We start from the raw sequence: 22,308 nt of genomic DNA on the forward strand, positions 1-22,308 counted from the left end.
CAACCTTTTCACTCTCCTCTTTCACTTTGATCAAGAGGCTCTTTAGTTCATCTTTGCTTTCTGCCATAAGGGTACTCTCATCTGCATATCTGATGTTATTAATATTTCTTCCGGCAATCTTGATTCCAGCTTGTGCTTCATCCAGTCCAGCATTTCTCTTGATATACTCTGCACGTAAGTTAAATAATCAGGCTGACAATATACAGCCTTGACATACTCCTTTCCCAATTTGGAACTGGTCTGTTATTTCATATCCAGTTCTAACTGTTGCTTCTTGACCTGCATACAGATTTCTCAAAGGCAGGTCAGGTGGTCTGGTATTCGCATTTCTTGGTATTCTCTCCTAGAGATCTAGGTAAATGTTTTTATCTGGTCAGAAGTTTATTGCCCTAATACTTGAGAAATATCTCTAGAAGAAATTAAGACTTTTTTAATACTTGGGAGAAGAGCGAACATTTTTTTCTTCCCCACAGAATACTCCCATTAAGCATATTTCTTGGAATATACAAGTTATTTTACTAAGTATTTGTTGAATAAGTGAATGTTATCTCAGAGGAATGAATCAGTAATTTTCATCCTCAGTCTGTTTCATCACTAGCAGTGTTTAAGGCACTGGTGAAAATTTAAAATATAACAGGGTTTTATTCTCCCAGCTGTGATGAATTTATTTGTTTCAGACTCAAAGTTCATGCCAAGCATAAGTAGAGAAAATTAAGTTAAAAAGTTAATTTGATGGTATTGGAGAGATGATGAGGAAACCTGGGCTCCTCCTCTTTGACACATACTGGGCAGAAATCTTTGGCTCTTGAGTGCCACAAGAGTGCTTCAGATTCAGCTCTGCTTTTAGTGGTCATCTATATTATATCGTAGACTCTAGTGTTAAGCAAATTAATAATTTACCAGATACTTTCAGGGTAAAATTGAAGAACATTGGGATTATTTGTTACATCTCTTTTCTTTGAGATCATGGCCCTACACTATTTGGCTGACTTGCATGCTCCTATTGTATTTTTGTCCTCTCTTTCACTAATGTGTACTGGCATCTTTAGTATTTGCTTCATTCTACATCATTGTCCTAGTCATGGTTCTTGAAATGAGTGCTGAGATCAGTGATTATTGGTCATGCATTTATAATCAACACAAATATCATTTCCACTGCTATCAGTTTTTATTTCTTTGCTGCACTTTCATTTCTGTTGACAAATGACTTCCTTTGATTATCCATTTTTTTTAATAAAATGTCACATGTGTTTATTACTGGGACGGAAGGAAGCAATGCACCTATACACTTAGACGTCTGTGCTTAAACAGAGTATCAGCCTGCATATCCATGACAGCTTTGAAAGAAGCAGTATGTGTGTCGCTGGTCATGATTAGCATCTCTTATTTGTGTAGTGATTTGTGGAGATTGGGCCTCCCTTGTGGCTCAGCTCGTAAAGAATCCAGCTGCAATGCGGGAGACCTGGGTTTGATTCCTGGGTTGGGAAGATTCCCTGGAGAAGGAAAAGGCTATCCACTCCAGTATTCTGACCTGGGGAATTCCATGGACTGGATAGTCTATGGGGTCGCTAAGAGTTGGACATGAGTAACAGACTTTAACTCACTCACTCACTCACTTGTGGAGATTAACTGTGTTTAATTTGTGTACTTCTTATTCTTCAATGAAAAGCTTTTTTAAGTGGAAGAATCGTAAATGGAAAGGCAACACATTTTCCACTGTGTGGCTTAAAGAAAGAAAAGAAAAAGTACTAAGGTCAGTGGAAAGACAGACTAGAAAGTGATAATTAAAGATAATTTAATGATAATATTTTAGTTGAATTATCTCATTTGATTGAAATTTAAAAAGAGAATAGTTAGGAAATAATTATGACATTTATAATTATTATTTCTGATAAAACAGTTTGCCGGGAGGATTCATACCATTCTGTGGTTTCATGTGCTGCTGTAGTTCTCACTCCTATGGAACCCACCGTGGAGATGAAGAAGAGAGAAGAACTCAAATTTCGTGAACCTTCAAAACAGTAAGTTGTTCATTTGGTTTTTCAAGTTTTGTAAACTTTAATAGATAATTAGATAACTGATCAAAGTTAGATCACTCAGAAATTGTGATTTATAATGAATATATTGATACTAGTATATTGAGAGAACAGAAATAAATCGTGCATATTTTTTAAAAAATGATTTATCCTGTAATGCCTCAATGAATAACTTCTGTCTTCTGAGGTTGTGTGTTTGAACTATATACCATTCAGGTTTCATTTTGATATCTTATCTCAGTGATGTGAGTAAGTAGACTGAAGGCTTTATTTTCTTAATACTATGATTATGTATGTACTATTCTTGGAATCCTTATTTTATAGTTGTAAGCTTCAATGGCGCAAAATATGAAAATTTTCAAATATAAATTTCTTGGGCTTAAAAGGTTTGTACTTTATAAGTAATTTAAGTTATTTTTAACTTTACACTGGTTAAAGTTTGCATATTTTTCCATTTAAACAGATCAAGCATCACTTAAATTTAATCTTTTATTGAATAAATAATATTTTTTCTTATAATGGCCAAAAGAATTAAACTCATAGTAGTAAATATAAGATACATGAAATTGAAGTATCTAATAAACTAGGTTTATTTCTAGTTATGTATTAAGTAAATTAAAAGGGACAACCAACTGATTTTCTAGTGAAAGTGTTGTCATGCTTGCTTTAAAGTCTTAGGTTGGAGACTAAGGAATGTATGGTGTTGCCAAGGCTTGCTGGCTACGGAAGGAGTTACCCTGAAGTACCTAGTGTTTTCTTCTATTCAGTTCAGTTCAGTCGCTCAGTTGTGTCCGACTCTTTGTGACCCCATAAACTGCAGCATGCCAGGCCTCCCTATCCATCACAAACTGCTGGAGTCTACCCAAACCCATGTCCTTTGAGTCGGTGATGCCATCCAATCATCTCATCCTCTGTCGTACTTTTGTCCTTCTACCCTCAATCTTTCCCAGCATCAAGGTCTTCTCAGATGAGTCAGCTCTTCACATCAGGTGACCAAAGTATTGGAGTTTCAGCTTCAACATCAGTCCTTCCAATGAGCACTCAGGACTGATCTCCTTTAGGATGGACTGGTTGGATCTCCTTGCAGTCCAAGGGATTCTCAAGAGTCTTCTCCAACACCACAGTTCAAAAGCATCAATTCTTTAGCACTCAGCTGTCTTTATAGTCCAACTCTCACATCCATACATGACTACTGGAAAAACCATAACCTTGACTGGACAGACCTTTGTTGGCAAAGTAATGTCTCTGCTTTTTAATATGCTTTCTAGGTCAAAACTTTCCTTCCAAGGAGTAAATGTCTTTTAATTTCATGGCTGCAATCACTATCTGCAGTGATTTTGGAGCCCAAAAAACTAAACTCAGCCGCTCTTTCCACTGTTTCCGCATCGGTTTGCCATGTAGTGATGGGACCAGATGCCATGATCTTAGTTTTCTGTTTTTTTTTTTTTTTTTTTTAATTTATTTATTATTTATTTTATTTTATTTTTAAACTTTACATAATTGTATTAGTTTTGCCAAATATCAAAATGAATCCGCCACAGGTATACCTGTGTTCCCCATCCCGAACCCTCCTTCCTCCTCCCTCCCCATTCCATCCCTCTGGGTCGTCCCAGTGCACCAGCCCCAAGCATCCAGTATCGTGCATCGAACCTGGACTGGCAACTCGTTTCATACATGATATTTTACATGTTTCAATGCCATTCTCCCAAATCTTCCCACCCTCTCCTTCTCTCACAGAGTCCATAAGACTGTTCTATATACATCAGTGTCTCTTTTGCTGTCTCGTACACAGGGTTATTGTTACCATCTTTCTAAATTCCATATATATGCGTTAGTATACTGTATTGGTGTTTTTCTTTCTGGCTTACTTCACTCTGTATAATAGGCTCCAGTTTCATCCACCTCATTAGAACTGATTCAAATGTATTCTTTTTAATGGCTGAGTAGTACTCCATTGTGTATATGTACCACAGCTTTCTTATCCATTCATCTGCTGATGGACATCTAGGTTGCTTCCATGTCCTGGCTATTATAAACAGTGCTGCGATGAACACTGGGGTACTCGTGTCTCTTTGCCTTCTGGTTTCCTCAGTGTGTATGCCCAGCAGTGGGATTGCTGGATCATAAGGCAGTTCTATTTCCAGTTTTTGAAGGAATCTCCACACTGTTCTCCATAGTGGCTGTACTAGCTTGCATTCCCACCAACAGTAAGCCAATTTTTTCACTTTCCTCTTTCACTTTCATCTATTAGATTAACTTTATCATACTTGTTTGTTTCTTGATGTCTTTCTACTGGATATGTTCCTGAAGACCAAGTTTCCTGGAATATGATAGTGTTTGATACTCTGTGAAATCAATTAGAAAATCTCTTAATATTATATACAGTAATGTTGAATTCAAGTGAAGCAATGTTTATATTTGATGGCATGAAAATAGTGTTAATATTCTTATCGTAGAGGAAAGAAATACTAACCAATTGAGAAATAATGATTGTAATTCAGTTTTAATACAATCTAAAAGTGAACCACTGTTAATATAGTGTAATTTTTAGGTTCAAAAAGCCTTTTTTTTGTCTAATAGGAAGAAAGTTACATCTCACATATGCCAATTGAAGTATATTAGAAAACTCAAATGCATTTTTTACAATGTATGTGAGTTTACATATTTGTAAATTGGATTTTAAATTCCTTAATTATCTTTTAGTGACTCTATTTAAAACTGGTGAATCGTATTATTTGCTTACATAAAATATATTTTCCATTCTTAGCTACTTCATAAATATTCATTCTTCTTAATTCATAGGTCTATATTGAAGTAGACAGTACTTGTTAACTGGTTATTTCTGTTACCCTACATTCACTTTGATACTCCTCTATGTTCTCTGAATCTACTTTTCTTTTTTAAACACTCTCCCTTAGTAGGATTATTCATTTCTTTTTAAAGGTTTTGTTTTTGTTTTTCTGAATCAGAGAGAGATTAGTTAAAAACTTTTCTACATATTAGGTGGAAATTTCAGACATTTTACTTTACACTCTTTGTCTTTTTCTTCTGTATCTGTTATTGGTGTGATAGCATTATCTTTACAGGGTCATTTTGAGTGAAGTGATATTGTTAAAGGATCTTAAATCTAAAAATCCACAGAAGTGTTATGTTTTTCCTTTCATAGCTTCCAACTATCAACATTATTGATCTGATGATTTACAGATACATACTCTTCTCCTGAAGACTCTTCCTAATGCAATCTAGTATATCAAGTTCTTGACGGGGCTTGTCTAATTAGGTGTCCTACCAGAATCTTACACTAAGTTTGTCTGAACCAAATTAATGACTCCTCTATCCCCCTCAAAGTCTTCCCAGGTGGCACTAGTGGTAAAGAACCCACCTGCCAGTGCAGGAGATGTAAGAGAGGAAGGTTCAATACCTGGGTTGGGAAAATCCCCTGGAGATGGAAATGGCAACCCACTCCAATATTCTTGCCTGGAAAAATCCCATGGACAGAGGAACCTGACAGACTGCAGTCCATAGGGTTGCAAAGAGTTGGACATGACTGAAGCGACTTAGCACTAGCCCCCTCAAGCTTTTTCCTTCTGATGTCTATATTTGTGTAAAGCAATCATTATTCTTATTTTCTTAAAAATCTCAATGTTTTTCCCTCACACTCACATTCAATTAGTTTATTGATTACTTCATTAATGTTTGTATTATATTTTTGTTACCACTTGAGCTGACCAGAAAGGCATATACTTCTCATATTTCAGATCTCTTCTTACATGTGTGTTCAATGTGATCTTAATGAAGCCATTCAAATAGTGGTTATCTATCAAGTGGAGATTATGTATGACATCCATACCCCACACTGCTGTTTTAAGAATTAAATGATAGGTATGGCTGGGTGGTCAGAAGATCCCATGGAGAAAGTAATGGCTACCCACTCCAGTATTCTTGCCTGGAGAATTCCATGGACAGAGGAGCCTGGTGGGCTACAGTCCATGAGGTCGTAGAGTCAGACACAACTGAGCGGCTAATACTTTACTTTCCCATGGCTGTATGGCAGGAACACAGTATAATTCAGATGTAGTGATTAATTTAAAACTCTTATTTACCAATGAGAGAAGCCTCGATGTAAATTGATTTCAGAAAAATCAAGGGTGGTGGTTGTAATTGGCTCATGTAATTGAAAGTATGCTGCTAAGTCGCCTCAGTCGTGTCCGACTCTGTGCAACCCCATAGACGGCAGCCCACCAGGCTTCCCCGTCCCTGGGATTGTCCAGGCAAGAACACTGAAGTGGGTTGCCATTTCCTTCTCCAATGCATGAAAGGGAAAAGTGAAAGTGAAGTCGCTCAGTCGTATCCAACTCTTCGAGACCCCATGGTCTGCAGCCTACCAGGCTCCTCCATCCATGGGATTTTCCAGGCAAGAGTACTGGAGTGGGGTGCTATTGCCTTCTCCAATTGAAAGTATAGAGGTAGAAATATCCTGAAGTACGGTTAAATCTGGTACTCAGACAATATCATGGAGAGTTATTTTCTCCATCTGCATCTCTTTTTTCTACTTTCCGATCTGTAGTTTCTACTTTCAGAGAGGTTCCTCTAGTGATATTACTGCCTTCAGCAGGTTCTGCGATGAATTTTTATTCTTTCTTCAAATCTAGAGATAATAAATGGTTTCTCATTCCCTTTAATTCAAACAATAAGTGTCCTATATATGAGTGTCATTGGCTTTGACCAGCTTAGCTTATTTGGCATGATTATGTTGAAGCGATCACTATACCCAAGAATATTTGATGATTTGATTGGCTAGAACCAGGTTACTTGACAAACCCTGGAGGAGAATGTGGAGATAAGAGGGGAAAAGCAGGTCCACTCTCAAAATATGGGTCATCTTGGTAGAAGAAGGCAGGTATGGATGCTAGGAAGTCAAAACAATGGATGCTCAAATAGGTAGTAACATTAGCAACATTAATTTTCAAACTCAGAATTATTTATTATGTTTAAATTATAGACTTCTAAATACATTAAAATACAGTTCAGTTCAGTTCAGTTGCATCCCACTCTTTGCGACCCCATGAATTGCAGCACACCAGGCCTCCCTGTCCATCACCAGCTCCCGGAGTTTCACTCAAACTCACATCCATCCAGTTGGTGATGCCATCCAGCCATCTCATCCTCTGTCGTCCCCTTCTCCTCCTGCCCCCAATCCCTCCCAGCATCAGAGTCTTTTCCAATGAGTCAACTCTTTGCATGAGGTGGCCAAAGTACTGGAGTTTCAGCTTGAGCATCATTCCTTCCAAAGAACACCTAGGGCTGATCTCCTTCAGAATGGACTGGTTGGATCTCCTTGCAGTCCAAGGGACTCTCAAGAGTCTTCTCCAACACCACAGTTCAAAAGCATCAATTCTTCGGCGCTCAGCTTTCTTCACAGTCCAACTCTCACATCCATACATGACCACTGCAAAAACCATAGCCTTGACTAGATGGACCTTTGTTGGCAAAGTAATGTCTCTGCTTCTGAATATGCTATCTAGGTTGGTCATAACTTTCCTTCCAAGGAGTAAGCGTCTTTTAATTTCATGGCTGCAGTCACCATCTGCAGTGATTTTGGAGCCCAGAAAAATAAAGTCTGACACTGTTTCCACTGTTTCCCATCTATTTCCCATGAAGTGATGGGACCAGATGCCATGATCTTAGTTTTCTAAATATTGAACTTTAAGCCAACTTTTTCACTCTCCTCTTTCACTTTCATCAAGAGGCTTTTGAGTTCCTCTTCACTTTCTGCCATAAGGGTGGTGTCATCTGCATAAATACAGTTATGTATATCTTAATTTCTTGTTTTAAATGATGTATGACTAATTTTATTTCAAATTATTTGTTCCAGTTGTGCTATTGAGAGGCAGTATACCTTGATGGTTAGGAAGTCAGATTTTGGACTAATTTTTGGTACTTTCTTAACCATAGTTTGTTTCTTTTTAATGTTGTATTTACTGTATCTTCCAGTGCAATGTCTAGGACACAATATGAAGTCAAGAATATAAAAAATTTGTAATTTTTACAACAAATATATTAGATACATAAACATATCATTTTTTTCTAAACAGAATTACCAAATCCTGGGTAATATTTGATTTCTGTATTTTGGATTTCCCTTTGGGAAAAATAATAACACACCAATATAATATTAAGGTATTTGAATGCGGTATGTTGAGACATTTTCTTTGGATACTTAATATTCCCTTTAAATTCAGGATGGAATTGTTTCTTTAAGTAAAATTTTATCTCTAACTTTACACACTTCACATGATGAATGTATAAACTGTTGAGTCTTGGAGACATAGGATAGGACTCACAGAAAGCATGTAGTTTAGAACTCAGGAAATCTCTTCCTAGGAAGAACTGCAATAATCTCAGTATATGGGCTTTAAATACATAAGATTGTACATATAAAATAATATGTAAGAATATATTTTCAAGGCTATTAAAATCTAGGTGAAGAGATAAAACATTAACCTGAAAAGGTGAATTACAGTATGAAGGCAACGGATACTTTTCCTCTAGTGTAAGGAGTAGGTTTTTCTCAGCCATATGATTGTTTGAAGTCAAATTTATTGACATATATGTACAAATTTATGAAAGTAAACCCAGAATATTGGTCTTGATTATACAGTTGCATTGATGGTATCATTTTAAAGTGTAAGAAACATTTTATGACTGAAACACTTAACTTACCAACTTTTAGTCCTATTTGGGTACTCAATAAGTACTCTATATTTGACAACTTATTTTTAAATATTATATATTTATCAGTTTGAGACATATTCAATAAGAAAAAATAGAAAATTTTAATTCCTATTAGGGATGAAGTATAAATTTTTCTGTATAGCAGGTGATCAGAAATACCTAAATCTTTTAGTAAGGAAAGCTACATTCTGAGCACAGTAGTGGGAAAGAGAGCTTGTCTTTCATTTATATATCTAAAGTTTAATCTTAGTTCAGAAACAAAGGTGTGGATTTTACTTTTCAGTCTAGTCTAATAGGTAGCTTGGAATACCATTGGAAGGATAAATTTGCTAGAAAAATAGAAATATCTCTATGATCTAATGAAATTAAAAAATTTTCAAGTATTTGACCATAACTAGAGAATTTTGTGATCAAGCTTTGAGTATGAAACTTTATGAATGAATAATATCCTAATATTAAAATATATGTCCAGGGCTTCCTTGGTGGTCCAGTGGTCCAGTGTTCCTAGCAATGCAGGAGACCCAGGTTTGATCCCTGGTCTGGGAAGATCCTACATGCTATGGGGCAGCTAATCTCATGTGCCAAAACTACTCAGCCCACGCTCTAGAGCCCTTGAGCTTCAACTTCTGAAGCCCATGCAACTAGAAGCTGTGCTGGGCAACAAAAGTCACCACAACGAGAAGCCCACAGACAGCAAAAAAGAGTAGCCACGACTCACTGCAACTAGAGAAAGCTCCTGTGCAGCAATCAAGACCCATCAGTACCAATAAATAAATGAATAAATATACATATATCCATATAACCGGTCATATTTAGCATGTTACTCAAATCTAAATATTTATCAAACCACAGATATGAGCAAAGAGCACCTCATGAAATGCACGTTAAATTCAGAATCTGTAGAAAATGAAAGAATACAGCTTCCATGATTGGTAATGGATTTCTTTTTTGTGCTTCTTTTTAGAAATGTTTGTTGAGATACACACAATCTATTTATACATACCATGGCTCAATATCTGCAATGAAGGGATTTTATGGAAAATTTAAATATAGAAATATGGAGGTGAAAATGGGAGTGAGAAGTTAGTCTGTTATTTCTTTGTCCACTTCTGATTTTATTTTACTTTACAGAGAGAGATCTAAACTTCCTAAGAGATGTGATCTAGTGTTTCATTTTTTAGAAATAAAGCATTCCTTAGACATTTTGTCATTCAGTCCAAGTTTCAAGGCCTCCATGTAGCAGTTCATGTTGTTGACCTCAGGATGGTTTGTTGAAATGATTCTAAGAGATCATGGATGCTATTACTTAGGATATTTTTAAATAATAGGTAAAACTAACCTATTTTATTCTTAGATAATCCTTAACCATATAAATTTAAAGTTCTATCAGCTCTTTTTATCTGGTTTTATAATAAATTCATACTGTATATATATTAAATTTGGAAAAGTTTAAGCACTCCCTAATGTCTTCTAAAGTTGTTGAACAAACTCTAGTTGTACTGGAAACACACAAATGATTCTATTATCACCTAATTTCCAACTTTCCTTTTCAAATTTCAGGGGAACATATTCACTCATCCTTTCAAGTGGACATGTATTTATTAATTTAATCCATAAAAATAGATAGTTCTTGAGTATCTGTTTTGTTCTTGGTATTGTACTCAGGGCTGGAGATTTTTTAGTTGAAAACCTCTCATTAAACTTAGATATAGTCAAGAAGACATGCATTAGTTGATTAATTGAAACAGTGGGAGACTGTGGAAGTAAAAATGGTTATAATATAGAGATATATCATGTTACAAGACTTTATACTAAGAGGCTTTAATGTGGTCAAAAAGTCAGGGAAAAATTCACTGAGGAAGTGACACCTGAGCTAAGATATGGAGGATAAGAGTTAACTAAGTGACAAAGCAAAGGTGGAACTTACCAGCAGGATAAGGGCTTGTTCAAATACCCTGTGATGGCTAGAATCAGAGAGAAATTTAAAAAAACTGGTGGAAGTAAAGGGGAGAAAAAAAAATGCTTCTAAGTAAGGCCAAAGTGACACAATCAGATTTATCTTTTTTTTTTTTTTTTACTTTTTTAAAAATTATTATTATTATTCTTTTTTACTTTATAATATTGTATTGATTTTGCCATACATCAACATGCATCCACCATGGGTGTACACGTGTTCCCCATCCTGAACCCCCCTCCTACCTCCCTCCCCATACCATCCCTCTGGGTCATCCCAGTGCACCAGCCCCAAGCTTCCTGTATACTGCATCGAACCTGGACTGGAGATTCATTTCTTATATGATATTATACATGTTTTAATGCCATTCTCCCAAATCATCCCCCCACTCCCTCTCCCACAGAGTCCAAAAGACTGTTCTTTACATCTGTGTCTCTTTTGCTGTCTCGCATACAGGGTTGTCATTACCATCTTTCTAAATTCCATATATATGCATTAGTATACTGTATTGGTGTTTTTCTTTCTGGCTTACTTCACTCTGTATAATAGGCTCCAGTTTCATCCACCTCATTAGAACTGACTCAAATGTATTCTTTTTAATGGCTGAGTAATACTCCATTGTGTATATGTACCACAGCTTTCTTATCCATTCATCTGCTGATGGACATCTAGGTTGCTTCCGTGTCCTGGCTCTTATAAACAGTGCTGCGATGAACATTGGGATACACATATCTCTTTCAATTCTGGTTTCCTCAGTGTGTATGCCCAGCAGTGGGATTGCTGGGTTGTATGGCAGTTCTATTTCCAGTTTTTGAAGGAATCTCCACACTGTTCTCCATAGTGGCTGTACTAGTTTGCATTCCCCCCAACAATGTAAGAGGGTTCCCTTTTCTCCACACCCTCTCCAGCTTTTATTGCTTGTAGACTTTTGGATCGCAGCCATTCTGACTGGCATGAAATGGTACCTCAATGTGGTTTCGATTTGCATTTCTCTGACAATATGAGAGCAAATTTGGAAAACTCAGCGGTGGCCACAGGACTGGAAAAGGTCAGTTTTCATTCCAATCCCAAAGAAAGGCAGTGCCAAAGAATGCTCAAACTACCGCACAATTGCACTCATCTCACACGCTAGTAAAGTAATGCTCAAAATTCTCCAAGCCAGGCTACAGCAATATGTGAACTGTGAACTTCCTGATGTTCAAGCTGGTTTTAGAAAGGCAGAGGAACCAGAGATCAAATTGCCAACATCTGCTGGATCATCGAAAAAGCAAGAGAGTTCCAGAAAAACATCTATTTCTGCTTTATTGACTATGCCAAAGCCTTTGACTGTGTGGATCACGATAAACTGTGGAAAATTCTTCAAGAGATGGGAATACCAGACCACCTGATCTGCCTCTTGAGAAATTTGTGTGCAGGTCAGGAAGCAACAGTTAGAACTGGACATGGAACAACAGACTATTCCAAATAGGAAAAGGAGCTCGTCAAGGCTGTATATTGTCACCCTGTTTATTTAACTTATATGCAGAGTGCATCATGAGAAACGCTGGACTGGAAGAAACACAAGCTGGAATCAAGATTGCTGGGAGAAATCTCAATAACCTCAGATATGCAGATGACACCACCCTTATGGCAGAAAGTGAAGAGGAACTCAAAAGCCTCTTGATGAAAGTGAAAGTGGAGAGTGAAAAAGTTGGCTTAAAGCTCAACATTCAGAAAACAAAGATCATGGCATCCGGTCCCATCACTTCATGGGAAATAGATGGGGAAACAGTGTCAGACTTTATTTTTCTGGGCTCCAAAATCACTGCAGATGGTGGCTGCAGCCATGAAATTAAAAGATGCTTACTCCTTGGAAGGAAAGTTATGACCAACCTAGATAGCATATTGAAAAGCAGAGACATTACTTTGCCAACAAAGGTCGGTCTAGTCAAGGCTATGGTTTTTCCTGTGGTCATGTGTGGATGTGAGAGTTGGACTGTGAAGAAGGCTGAGCGCTGAAGAATTGATGCTTTTGAACTGTGGTGTTGGAGAAGACTCTTGAGAGTCCCTTGGACTGCAAGGAGATCCAACCAGTGCATTCTGAAGGAGATCAGCCCTGGGATTTCTTTGGAAGGAATGATGCTAAAGCTGAAGCTCCAGTACTTTGGCCACCTCATGCGAAGAGTTGACTCATTGGAAAAGACTCTGATGCTGGGAAGAATTGGGGGCAAGAGGAGAAGGGAATGACAGAGGATGAGATGGCTGGATGGCATCATTGACTCGATGGACGTGAGTCTCAGTGAACTCCGGGAGTTGGTGATGGACAAGGAGGCCTGGCGTGCTGCGATTCATGGGGTCACAAAGAGTCGGACATGACTGAGCGACTGATCTGATCTGATCTGATAATGTGTGATGTTGAGCATCTTTTCATGTGTTTGTTAGCCATCTGTATGTCTTCTTTGGAGAAATGTCTATTTAGTTCTTTGGCCCATTTTTTAATTGGGTTGTTTATTTTTCTGGTCGTTTATTGAGCTGCAGGAGTTGCTTTTATATTTTAGAGATTAGTTGTTTGTCAGTTGCTTCATTTGCTATTATTTTCTCCCATTCTGAAGGCTGTCTTTTCACCTTGCTTATAGTTTCTTTTGTTGTGCAGAAGCTTTTAATTTTAATTAGATCCCATTTGTTTTTTGTTTTTTGTTTTTGCTTTTATTTCCAATATTCTGGGAGGTGGGTCATAGAGGATCCTGCTATGATGTATTTCGGAGAGTGTTTTGCCTATGTTCTCCTCTAAGAGTTTTATAGTTTCTGGTCTTATGTTTAGATCTTTAATCCATTTTGAGTTTATTTTTGTTTATCATGTTAAAAGTGTTCTAGTTTCATTCTTTTACAAGTGGTTGACCAGTTTTCCCAGCACCACTTGTTAAAGAGATTGTCTTTTCTCCATTGTATATCCTTGCCTCCTTTGTTAAAGATAAGGTATCCATAGGTGCATGGGTTTATCTTGGGAGATAGACTTAGGCAATAAATGAAGAAGAGTTTCCTAAACAGCAAGGATGGCCAAGGACACAATAAGCTGTCCTCCTAAGATCATCCCCACAGAGGTCCTAGTTCTTGTCCTGGGACCAGTCAAGGAGAGTTAGCTCCTTCTGATGCCCCATGAGCTGTAGTGAGAAAGGAGGCACAACTATCACACAGTAGTGTGCTGGTAAATGTTTATCTTATAGTTCTAGTTTAGTTATTTTTTGCAGTATAATATTCTATTATATAAATGTATCAAAATTTATTTATCCAATTTACTGTGAATGAATACGTACATGGCTTGCAATGTTTGGTTCACAAACTGCCCTGCTATGAACATTCATGGGCTTCTGGTGTAAGGTTTCTCTGGAAAGGATGACAGAGTTGTAGGAGACATACATTTTCCCCTTCAACAGACAGTATTAAACCATTTTCCAGTGGTCCTCATTGTCTACACCTTTGTCCACTTTTAGCCTTGTTAAGTTTTATACTTTCGCCAATCTTATAGGTGTAAACTTGCATCTCATTGTGGTTTTGATTTATATTGACTTCTTTCTAGTGATGTTGAGTGTCTTTGTGTTTATTGGATGTTTATGTTTCCTGTTCCATAAATTGCCTATCCATATCTTTTGTCCATTTCTTTACTGAGAAATTTGTGTTTCTTTTATATTTACTTGGAGAAGTTCTCTATATATTCAGGTTTCCAAACTTGAGTAGCTGTGAGCATTGCAAATCTTTCTTCCAGTTGGTGGGATGTCTTTTAATAAATTGTGACTTCTAATGAACATAATTTCATTAAAAAAAACCTGATTCATAAATATGGTAAGTATGACGATGCTCTTATGAATATTAAACAAGCCTCTTCCCATACAGATTTCCAAAAGAAACAGTACCTATTTTGTGAGTTTGGTTAACTCAAGGGTAGAGAGGGCTGTCAGAGGAGATGAGTGGAAAGACTTCTGTGGAGAGAACTGTGGCCTAAATTTGAGTCTCCTCCACAGCTTTTGGAGGAGGATTGGAGTTGGGAGAAATAACTTTCTAGTTACTTCACTTTCTCAAGGCTAGTGAAAAATCTTAAAGAGAATCACTCAGACAGAGTTTCAAGCTGTTTCCTGCAGTTAGAAGCACTAAAGTCAGATGCTGGATTTATGCCTCAGAAATCAGAAGCAGAGCATATACTAGACTCAAACTTGCTGAGAAAACCTGGAGAGTGAAGCTGGTCTGGCCAGCTGCAAAAGCAGGAACATCTTGAACTTTCAGAGCTGGTCAGGGAGAGGGTAGTTTTTGTAAACTATCTGGAGGGACGAGGAGACCCAGGAGATAGAAGCAGAAGATACTTATCCACCTTTAGTAAGGAAACTGCAAGAGAGTGAGCCAGAAAGAGTCCCCAGAAGAGACCACTCCTGTGCCCATTTCTAGGCCTGACAGCCAAGTGCAATCTGCTTAAAACTCTTCCACCAATTATTGTTCTGGCTCACCCCTCCACCTCTCACCCTGGTGACAGGAGTGTGTTTACTGTCGGGAGCTTGTAAGAGGATCCTTCTCTGTTTCATATAATCTATTCACACTCTTGGAAAATGTGGTCTCATCAGTTACTCGTTTATTGAATTAAAAAAAAAAGATTCAAGAAAGGCGATTGTTTTCAAACTTCATGTTTTACTTAAGAACCAGTGGATTTTAATATCAAATAAATAAAAAATCCCTGGAGAAACTGCTTACCTTTATTGATTGTTGTTATTTTTACTTTCTGCTCCTTAGTGAATCATATCTGGTCTCTTGTGCAGACTAGTCAAAAAATCCTATTGTAACATTTTGCATCTAATCTGACAATCATTCTTTGTACAGTGAACATGCAGATACTGTTTTTCAGATGACTTGGGACAGCCTGATAAGATGACTGAAGTATTTTAGTTCATCAGTGCCGTGCAGTACAGTACCATTGTAGTCTTTATAGTGTGATATAAATACAGTTTATCTGATCACTAAGAGACTGCAGTTGCATCACCATTGTAGTGAAAGTAGCTCTCATGCACAGATCCAAAAGGATGGTGCTAACTTTAACTGCCCCTGCTAACATCATAGGAGAAGGTGATGGCACCCCACTCCAGTACTTTCGCCTGGAAAATCCCATGGATGGAGGAACCTGGTGGGCGGCAGTCCATGGGGTTGTGAAGAGTCGGACACGACTGAGCGACTTCACTTTCACTTTGCACTTTCATGCATTGGAGAAGGGAATGGCAACCCACTCCAGTGTTCTTGCCTGGAGAATCCCAGGGACTGGGGAGCCTGGTGGGCTGCCGTCTATGGAGCTGCACAGAGTCGGACACGACTGAAGTGACTTAGCAGGTTAGCAGCAGCTAACATCATCCCATGGAAAAATTCTGTTTTCCAATAAATGAAATATTTCAATTAAATTTATTATGTAATGCATATAATATAAATTCTTTAATAACACCATAAAGATTATATTAAGCAATATTAATTTCCTAATTTTTGCCTCTCAAGGGAGATAGATTAGTAGAAAAAAATCAAAAGCTTTGAAATCTAATGTCTCTACTTAATAGCAGGACCATGTAGGAAACATTATTAACTTTATTGGAATCATGTATCTCATTTACAAAATAAGGACAATAGCATTTGTTTTGTAAGATTTTAAGTATCTTTTTAAGCATTCAATATTTAAGTGTAAAACAGGTAGATTAATTCTGGATACAAAGAAGTAAAACATTTGATTTGATATCTCTGTGGGAAGAAATTGGTCGTGAAGATAGGAGAGGAGATCTATAACAAAAAGTAGTATTTTATGGAATTTATGATTTTATATATTTCCTCAAAATTACCTATTCATAATATGTTATTGTCTGCTTAATTCCTAAAGGAGAATTATCTTTCTGTCTACTAGATTTGAATTTCTTTTATAACAAAATCTTTTTTAATCTTCTATAATACTTAAGATGATAGTAAATAGTAGGTACTCAGAGATACTGGAGAATTGATTAATTTTATTTATTTTTGAAGTAAAGTAAATTATTTTTAATTTAGAAAGTAGGACCCACTATTATAGTTGTCTGACACTGTCAAATTGAAAATAGTTAGAGTTGATTAATGCATAGCCACTGTTAATCTTTCAGTATTAGCACAGTAAATATTTGAATAATTAATGTTTGAAGATGCCACATGGACTTTGAACAGTAATTTTATCAATGATTGAAAAGAAAGAATTCTAAAGTAGGAGTTTGAAAACCTGGCTCACAGGTCTGGGATAAAGCAAGACTGTATTTCTAAGCCATAGTTCTCTGTAAAACAAACATTGGCAGCACAAACTTCAAAGAGACATTTTAAGAAGTGAAAGTCTAGGGTAGTATCTTGTAAAATGTGAAGCAGCCTACTTTGCTATTTAGAGGAATCTAGGATAAATATTCACAGATATTTTCAAATCTTTGAATTAAAGGATCCCCACAGTTGTTGGTAAAATCAAGGTTCTTGGAGACCAATTCACTCTCATGCACTCCTATAATATATAAACACCTCTATTTTGGTGCTTACTAGACAGAAATATAATTGCCTGTATTCTGTGCTCTCACGAGACACTGAAGACAGGTGTTTTTTGAGGACAGGTAATTTTTATCAATATTTTTGTTTGTTTTTTAGTCCCCTGGGCTTAGCACAAAATTTTATACATTGTAGGCACTGGAATATTATTTGTTGAATTTATAAATACATTTTAAAAAATAATATACTTGTGTATTCAATAGCAGAAAGAATGTTAAACTACCATACAATTCTGCTCATTTCACATACTAGCCATGTAATGCTCAAAATCCTTCAAACTAGTCTTTAGCAGTACGTGACTGAGAGCTTCCATATGTACAAGCAGAGTTTAGAAAAGGCAGAAGAACAGAGATCAAACATTCGTTGGATCATACAGAAATGAAGGAAATTCCAGAAAAACATCTACTTCTGCTTCATTTACTATGCTGAAACCTTTGACTGTGTGGATCACAACAAACTGTGGAAAATTCTCAAAGAGACGGAATTACCAGACCACCTTACCTGTTTCCTGAGAAACCTCTGTGCAGGTCAAGAAGTAACAGAACTCTACTAGAAACAACAGACTGGTTCAAAATTGGGAAAGGAGTATGTCAAGTCTTTTATATTGTCACTCTGCTTATTTAACTTCTGGGCAGAGTACATTATGCAAAATGTTGGTCTGGATGAATCACAAGCTGGAATCAAGATTGCTGGGCAAATTATCAACAAACTCAGATATTGAGATGATCCAACTCTAAAAACACTCTAATGACAGAAAGGGACGAGAAACTTGAAAGAAGAGAGTGAAAAAGCTGGCTTAAAACTCAGCATTCAAAAAACTAAGATCATGGCATCTGGTCCCATCACTTCATGGCAAAAAGATGGGCAAACAGTGACAAATTTTCTTTTCTTGGGCTCCAAAATCACTGTGGAAGGTGATTGCATCCATGAAATTAAAACACAATTTCTCCTTGGAAGAAAGCTGTGACATCGCTTTGCTAACAAAGGTCCATATATAGTCAACCTATGGTTTTCCTGGTAGTCATGTTTGGATGTAAGAGTTGGACCATAAAGAAGGCCAAGCACCAAAGAATTGATGCTTTCAAATTATGGTGCTGGAGGATACTCTTGAGAGTCTCTTGGCTTGCAAGGAGATCCAGCCAGTCAATCCTAAAGGAAATTAACCTTGAATCTTCATTGGGGGGACTGATGCTGAAGCTGAAGCTCTTGTAGTTTGGCCGTCTGATGTGAAGAGCCAACTCACTGGAAAAGACCTTGATGCTGGGAAAGATTGAAGGCAAAAGGAGAAGGGGATAACAGAGGAAGGGATGGTTGGATAGCATCATTGATTCAGTGGACTTGAGTTTGGGCAAACTCTGGGAGAGAGTGAAGGACAGGGAAGCCTCGTGCATGGCAGTCCATGAGGTTGCAAAGAGTCAGACATGACTTAGCAACTGAACAACAACACACATATAGTTCATAATGAGTGTCATGTACTATTTGAAACTTTACAGATATTAATTCATTGAATCCTCTCAGCAATGTTTTGTGTTATTACCCCAAGGTTTCATCTGAGGAAACCAAGTCACACATAGGTTAAGTAATTTGTTTAAGATGACCCTTTTAAAAAAGAATATACTTTCTTCTCAGTTATTTTAATTACTAAATGTAGAACAAGACATTAGACAATCATCTTTTTTCATATTCAGTTCTTTTTATAGATTTTTACAACATAAAAATATGGATGCCATTATAAACCAATAATGCAAAAGATGATTAGCATTTGCAAATCAACAGAATAAATAGAAGAACTTAAGTAACAAAATTCTTCACTGTTGATTATCACAATCAGTCAATGCCTCTTCATTTGTGCATGTATTTCTCCTCAAATGAGCCAGGAAGAAAGCTATTTTTTGTAATGCTTCTGTCCTCTTGTTGCCATTTATTTTATTAGCTATTTGTTAACACTATTTTGTTATTTTCTCTTTTTTATTTTTCTTTGGAATATAACTTTTATTACGTTCATATCAATCAGATTAAAGTTATATATTTTGTCAAGGAATTAAAGGGCATATATGAATTTAGAGAAATAGTAAAAGATGGGGGAAAAGGGTTATTTCCAGCCAACATATTCATTTAAAGTGTCACATGCTTTCACAGATATAATACAGTGCCTCAAAATATTACAAAGTATTGATGAAAGTACATAGACACTTTTAAAAGAATTTAGTTATTGAATGAGTTTTACAGAATTAAGCTTGGTATTTTCTCTATAATTTGAGAGCAAGCATTATGTCATAGTTATGATTCTGTGTGGATCTAAAAGGCATAATGAAAATCTAGAAGGACGATATGTACAAAAATAGATTATGGTATAAGAATGAATTTTAGGGCCTTCTCTGGCAATCTAGTGGTTAAGACTCTGCACTTACAATGCAAGAGGTTCAGGTTCAATCCTTGGTCTAGGAACTAAAATCCTACATGCCTTCCAGCAAAAAAAAAAAAAAAAAAAGGATTTTATAACAGTTAATGGTTACAGCAGACTTCTTGTTTTGAAATTTTCATATGAATTTTTACATGAATGATGTAGATAGATTTATGCCATAGTGGTAACAGAACCCAGCGATCTTTAAACTCTCTTCCATTCTAGGGAACCTGTTCCAAACAAGATTATCTGCACTTGTTATGATTATTATTAAGTCAAAGTATTATATATTTCTTTGATTTTAAAATGTTATATTTAAATTAAAATGATTAGGATATAACATCACCTCATCAATTACAAGATTCTGATTTTTATTTTTGTGAACAAAACTAAGATATAAGAAAAGATTTTTAAAGGGAGATATGTTTTATGTTAATTTTCTTTTTTTGCATTTTCTGTGTTTCTTTCATGCCAGTTAAAATTTCATTCTAAGGCTGTTTTTTTACCCACCTCCCCATTTTTATCTCCTCTTTAAAATTTAGGATTTGAAGTAAGTATTTTGTAACAGTACATAATCTCTTACTCTAATATTCTCAGTTGCTATTTTAATATTTCTGTGTGCTATATAATTTCAAAAAGTTTGACACAATAAGCAGTAAGAATTTCATATTGGTGAAATTACAATAATTTTCGGTTTTTAAGCATTTTTGACATTTAAAGCCTATTCTACTATGTTTATACCAAGCTATAAACATCAGTATCTTTTGAACTGAAATGTCACATTCCAGGTAAAATTTATTTTTCCCCTCTTGGTAACACATTCTTTCAGGATATTCTTACTTTCTTGTCCCATCCTATCATAAGGCTGATTGACTAAATACTATCAAAGCCTAAATTAAATGTATAAATTCTAAAAGTCAATATTAGACTAAGGAGATTTACAGAATTATATGTTTATACTTTTTTTCCACTAAGAGTATTACTTCTATTACATTATAAATAACAATGAAAATAATGTCATGTTGACCATCCACTCAGAACTGGATTGTATAATAAAGCTAAAGACCTAATCTCTCATTTTTCTATTTTGAAATTCATGCATTTCAAGAGAAAATGCTGTTTTGCTTAAGCAAAACTGAAAATTATTGTATTATATCTAACTTACATACATGCTTTATCATTTAATTGGAATGAGACAATTAGAAAGCATTTTAAAAGTGAATAAAAGTTTACTTTCATAAAATTGATAATGTCAAAATGTAATGGGAAGCAGGTAGCTCATATCAATTTTATGATTTAAATTGAATGTAATTTCTATATATTTCACATGATTAATTACCTGGCAGTTTAAAGTTTTTGCTTGGTAAATGGCTACCATTTAAATTTAAAACTGATTATTTGAGTAAGTTTTATGGTTACAAGATTAATGTGCCATAAAAAATTTTATTTACTTATCTTAGAAAGAAAAAAAGTAACAAGGAATGGCTTGTTAAATCTACTGTACTATTATCCAAATTATTGGTCAAATTTTCTCTCATACCTGTAGTTGACCTGGAGAGAAAAATAAATCAATAGAAGCTACTTAAAGCTTCCTGAGAGAAACTGGAAATGATTTATTTCACCCACCACCATGATGAGATTGGGAATATTATAACAGAATATTGCAACATTTTTTGTAGCATTTATCTTCTTAACAACTCTGACAGAGCTTTAGATGTTCTTTGATAACCCAGAGGCCCTGAAAAGTAATCTGGAACTGCTTCACTGCCCCTTACAGAGTGAACTGAGAGCAAAACAGAGGTTGAAAGACAAACCAAGTGCGTTGCTCAATGTTTTGAACACACTGCTCTCTAGCCAGTCATCTTCAGAAATGTGGTTGAGTTGAAGCATCAATTAATAAAGGTTGGTCTGTGCTGTGCCAGTAAATATAAAGTTTGGTTCAGAATGATTCTAGATTCCATTAGTAAAACTGTGGATAATCTCCAATGCCAGCATAAATTACTGAAGTTTCAATAGGGCAGATACTTATATGTATTTCCTATTAATCGGTACTTTTAGATTATAAATGACAAACCCTCAACTGAAAAAAAATCTTAAGGACAAAAACAAGACATTGCAGACTCACAGAAATTAAACATAAATTTCTTCATGGAACTTATTTTATATTTTTGTGCTGTACATGCTTTATTTATCCATGTTCATTTTGTGCCATAGGAAGATTGCAGTTTTCAAAATAGCTCTTGTATATACTGTGTAAGCTTGATATTCGATTGGCACAAAAGTAACTCATTGTTTCAATTTCAAGGTTCAGAGATATTGCCGGCTTGTTAGATTCATAGATATTAAACATCAATCATTCCTCTTGCACCCAAATAAAAATATCACCAAAAATCTCAAAAGTTTTTTTTCATATTAATATGACCCTGTGATTATATATATGTGTGTGTATATGTATGTATATGTGTATATAAGGATATTTTAAAATCTATAAATATGATTGTGAAATATGTTACAAATTAGTATTTATACTTGTCATGTATAGCTTTGTTACCTTATTCAAAAAAATTTCAAAACTAACCAATAAGATATGTTACGTTAAACTGAAAGCAGGAATTTAAAAAGCATGAGAT

At 35.8% G+C, this 22,308-nt stretch overlaps 1 protein-coding gene across 2 annotated transcripts in view; it reads left to right on the forward strand.

Moving 5' to 3' along the window:
* CCSER1 (coiled-coil serine rich protein 1) overlaps positions 1 to 22,308 on the forward strand; it is a 1,463,256-nt gene that overhangs the window by 339,109 nt on the left and 1,101,839 nt on the right. For both annotated transcript variants that reach the window (XM_055587653.1, XM_055587652.1), the window contains exon 5: positions 1,901 to 2,021. In XM_055587653.1, coding sequence (XP_055443628.1) covers positions 1,901 to 2,021 — 121 coding nt within the window. The remainder of the gene's footprint in view (positions 1 to 1,900; positions 2,022 to 22,308) is intronic.

The sequence above is a fragment of the Bubalus kerabau genome, chromosome 7 (assembly GCF_029407905.1).
Source record: "Bubalus kerabau isolate K-KA32 ecotype Philippines breed swamp buffalo chromosome 7, PCC_UOA_SB_1v2, whole genome shotgun sequence".
NCBI classification, from domain to species: Eukaryota; Metazoa; Chordata; class Mammalia; order Artiodactyla; family Bovidae; genus Bubalus; species Bubalus kerabau.